At 43.8% G+C, this 4,080-nt stretch overlaps 1 protein-coding gene across 1 annotated transcript in view; it reads left to right on the top strand.

Moving 5' to 3' along the window:
- The first annotated feature begins 3,789 nt into the window (after positions 1-3,789).
- LOC138952638 (integumentary mucin C.1-like) overlaps positions 3,790-4,080 on the top strand; it is a 774-nt gene continuing 483 nt past the window's right edge. The window contains exon 1 of the mRNA XM_070324342.1: positions 3,790-4,080. This exon is cut by the window's right edge and continues 483 nt beyond it. Within this exon, the coding sequence (XP_070180443.1) occupies positions 3,790-4,080 (291 nt within the window).

Below are 4,080 nucleotides of genomic sequence, written 5' to 3' on the forward strand. Positions count from 1 at the left end.
CTACGGTCATTGTCCTTGAGCCATAATTATTTGAACATTCCAACAGCTAGGGAAACAGAAGCTTCAACAGTTTCAATCCCATGTGTTTTCATTTTGTGACAAAATGTGTATAATATTATAAGTCTATTGCCAGATTCATTTTGGTTCTGTGTGTAGCCTTCTGAAAATCTCTGATGAAGTTCTGTGGCAGCCAAGTCGTCCAAAAGAGGTTTCACTACTTCTGTCACAGGCTTTGGCAGATTGTTGTTATGTTTATAGTCTGCTAGTCTGTTTTTCTTTTCTACCTGTTTAACGTGTGTAAGCACACTTCCCAAGTCAAGGTAGGTAATTTGTCACAGGCTTTGGCAGATTGTTGTTATGTTTATAGTCTGCTAGTCTGTTTTTCTTTTCTACCTGTTTAACGTTTGTAAGCACACTTCCCAAGTCAAGGTAGGTAATTTGTTTGTATGATGGGGTGGATTATTATTCGGAAATACAGTAGTGGAAATTATAGGTACTGTCTAATGTTCTCACAATGGCCTGGAGGCCATCTTGAGCACGCTACCCGTATGTTTGATGGCAAATATATCAACAACTATTGTGATCAGTGAAAACAGAACTGCAGAATCACAAAGTTCAGCCAATTTAACATGAGAAGAGCTTAAAACAACAAAATAAGATTTTGGCAAAACATCCAGCTCGCTGCAGTCGGGCATAAATCCACTGATCCTGATCCACATTTCAACAACAACAACAACAACAACATAAACAAATACAACTACAACGGAATAGAGTAGCCGACATAATTCGAGATGCATGCGGTGAAGTAATCACTGAAGCTAAAAGTGCAAAGTGTGTCAAAACACTTATGCTAGCTCACACGCACACATGCACACCAGCAGATTTTGTCCTAGAAAGAGGCCAGCGATTTGATAGGTTGAACAACTTTCATGACGACTTTCTGAATGGAATATTTGTGCAGGTCTTTTCTTCTGCTTTCTGCTCAACAAACCAATGTGGACACATGTAAAGAAATATGAGCCAAAAATAGAAATCAAACTTATTATTAACTTGTTTATGTAGCGTGAACACGGTTATACATGATACTGTCTCGTGTCCTGAATTCCATGTCTCCACCCTCACCCTCCACTCATCTCCCAACGAGAGAAAGACTCGACGGAGAGAGAGAGAGAGAGAGAGAGAGAGAGAGAGAGAGAGAGAGAGAGAGAGGGAGCGAGTGTGTATGTGTGTATGTGTGTGTGTGTGTGTGTGCGAGTTTGCGTGCGCGCGTGCGTGTGTGGTTGCCGTGTGACTCGAGTCACATGCGTGAGCGTGTGTGTGTGTGTGTGTGTTTGCATGCGCCCGGCGCGTGTGCGTGTCTGGTTTGTGTGCGTGTGTGGTTTGCGCGTGTGTGTATGTGTGTTTGTGTGTGTGTGGGGGTGCCGGTGTGTGTGTGTGTGTGTGTGCGAGTATGCGTGTGTGTGTGTTTGTGTGATCTTTTTAATATGAAGGTCAGCATCAAAGCGCACAGCCTTTCGGTATCGTCCAGAAAGTACCTGAATGTTCAGGACATACAGGCAAGAAGTCATCATTCTGACCAACACACTGTACGAATGTTCACAAATAAGGTCAATTAGTTTACCCTCAGGAATCTTCAGTCTATATTCAGTCAGTGGAAAAAACAGCCTCGGTCCACGTTTAACCAAGCCAGCAGACTCACAGACAGAGTCTACCGGTGTCCTTTTACAAAGACTAGGACAAGTACAAGAAGGTCGGATGGACTTGAAAGTTCTCACTGCACATGTTTGTCGCAAGTCCGACTGCAAAGGGCGAAAGCATTTACTCCGACATCTGCGTTAGTTTATGGTGACCACACACGCTGATCTAATGTCCCATTTCTCCACCACACTAATGTTGGCCTCCTTACCCTTTCCTCTGCACGTACGTGTCTTAAATCTTCTGTCTCTCTCTGTCTCTGTCTGTGTCACACACACACACACACACACCGCTGACACTGACACACCTAACAACGCGCGCACGACGGTAAGCAAGCACAAGAACCAGGGCAGATAACACAATACCAAAATGCCATTTGAAAGTGAGCGGTAGTTCCCCTTGAAAAAAAAGTGAGACGATGTGAATAATTATACTCAACTCTCACATATACATTTTAAGGGGCAGCATACAATTAGTTCCATAACAGCGTTACTAATTTCTCAGATAACGTAAGATGTCGTTGATATTTTACAACACATGTCAGCACAAAGCTCTAAAAGTTTGAAGGCAATGCGTCGAGGAGTACAGTGGTGAAATGTACCGTTTTTTGGTGTCATTATCCGGAAAAAAGGCTTCAAGAACCAACACTGTTCAGCATCATTCTGATTACATCGCTCAACGGCTATTCCCAGTATATCTCTCTGACCGGACGCGAAACTCCTGCGCGAATCTATCAAAACAAGTTATCTCCCATATGTTGTTTGCGAGCCGTGTTCGCGAGACGAAAATAATTGCAGATTGGCCGACTTCGACAGTGATCTCCGTTTTGTTCTTCACAGTTATGATAAAGACATCGTTCTAAGGTCAAAACAAGTCGAAATTTTGGGACTGCTGCCGGAAGGAGACCGTAATATATGGTTGCATCACTACAGAAAAAATCGTCTGCTTCAGCGAACGCCGAAACCAAACGGTTGATTATCACGTGACACTTTTGCCATATTTAGAGTTGTTTGCACAGTAAATACAGCCGCGAAAAAATAGCTCCCTTGAAACTGTCTTACAAATCAATTCCTTTGTAATTTAAAAATTACACAACACCATGAAAAATCATTATCGACGATCGCGAATCTGCTTATATCCATAACACATTACAAAAAGCTCTAAATAACACATGTAAAAAAATCGAAGGAAACTCAAGGCATCCTGTCAGGGAGAGAATGAGCCGAACTCATTTTGACCTGAGGTCAGGATGTGTTCAGCATGCCATAGCGTCATTGTTAGACACGGTAGGTGAACAACACGAACTGTTATTTCAAATGACATGCAAAACGTGTTCTGTTTTAGCTGTTCTGATATTTTGCCGATTTCAACGTGAGAACCTTGCTTATGTCAATTTGATTTTGGGGGGTGCCTGTGTTGTAGGCTCCATTGTACATACACTACCTCCTGTAAAATCACTCTGTTTGTTGAATATAGTAGGGGAGTGGATGTTCTTTTCAGTCATATAACTGGTTTTAAAATAAACGGTCTCATCACACAGATCTGTACTTAAACGTATCTGCCTTTTTTTCTTTCTTTTTTTATAACGGGCAGTAGAGAAACCCAGCGTTGCGTAGCCTATAACAATAGATTAAAGAACGCTGGCAAGTAAGAGAAGACGTCACGAATATTGGACAAGGAATACCACGAGAACGGTAAAGGTCGAGCAGTCAAACGATGGTGAAAAGAGAACGCCATACACCTAGTTTTCCCGGAGATCCCTTGAGGTGTCCATGGCAGACTTTTCCCGTTTGTTTTTTAGTCATGACCGTCTGTGAGTTAAGACTTGTGTCTATCACCGTGCGTCTCACACTGACTCAATCTGAGCGGTGCAAGGATCTGGACACAATCATATTTCACCAAGTTTTAAGACCCCTAAAATCCCCCCTAAACCCCCCCCCCCCCCCCTGCCCCTTCAACATCCCGCCCTGCAGTACGTGTACCAGGTCAACACCAAACACACGAATGTTGTCATGTAATATATGTGCTGCCATATACGACCATCCTCCATGGTATAGTGCGCGGGAAGAAGAGACAGGGAAGACAGGAGAAAAGATGGACAGACAACACCACAGAATTGACTGGGAAGAGCTTTGCGACAACCCAGACGATTGCTCACAACCGGCAGAGGCGGAGAAAGCTAGTGCAGCTCGTTATTGCAGTGCCCCAACGACCGTGGAGAAAGCTAGTGCAGCTCGTTATTGCAGTGCCCCGACGACCGTGGAGAAAGCTAGTGCAGCTCGTTATTGCAGTGCCCCAACGACCGTGGAGAAAGCTAGTGCAGCTCGTTATTGCTGTGCCCCAACGACCGTGGAGAAAGCTAGTGCAGCTCGTTATTGCTGTGCC

This window comes from Littorina saxatilis, linkage group LG17 (assembly GCF_037325665.1).
Source record: "Littorina saxatilis isolate snail1 linkage group LG17, US_GU_Lsax_2.0, whole genome shotgun sequence".
Lineage (NCBI taxonomy): Eukaryota > Metazoa > Mollusca > Gastropoda > Littorinimorpha > Littorinidae > Littorina > Littorina saxatilis.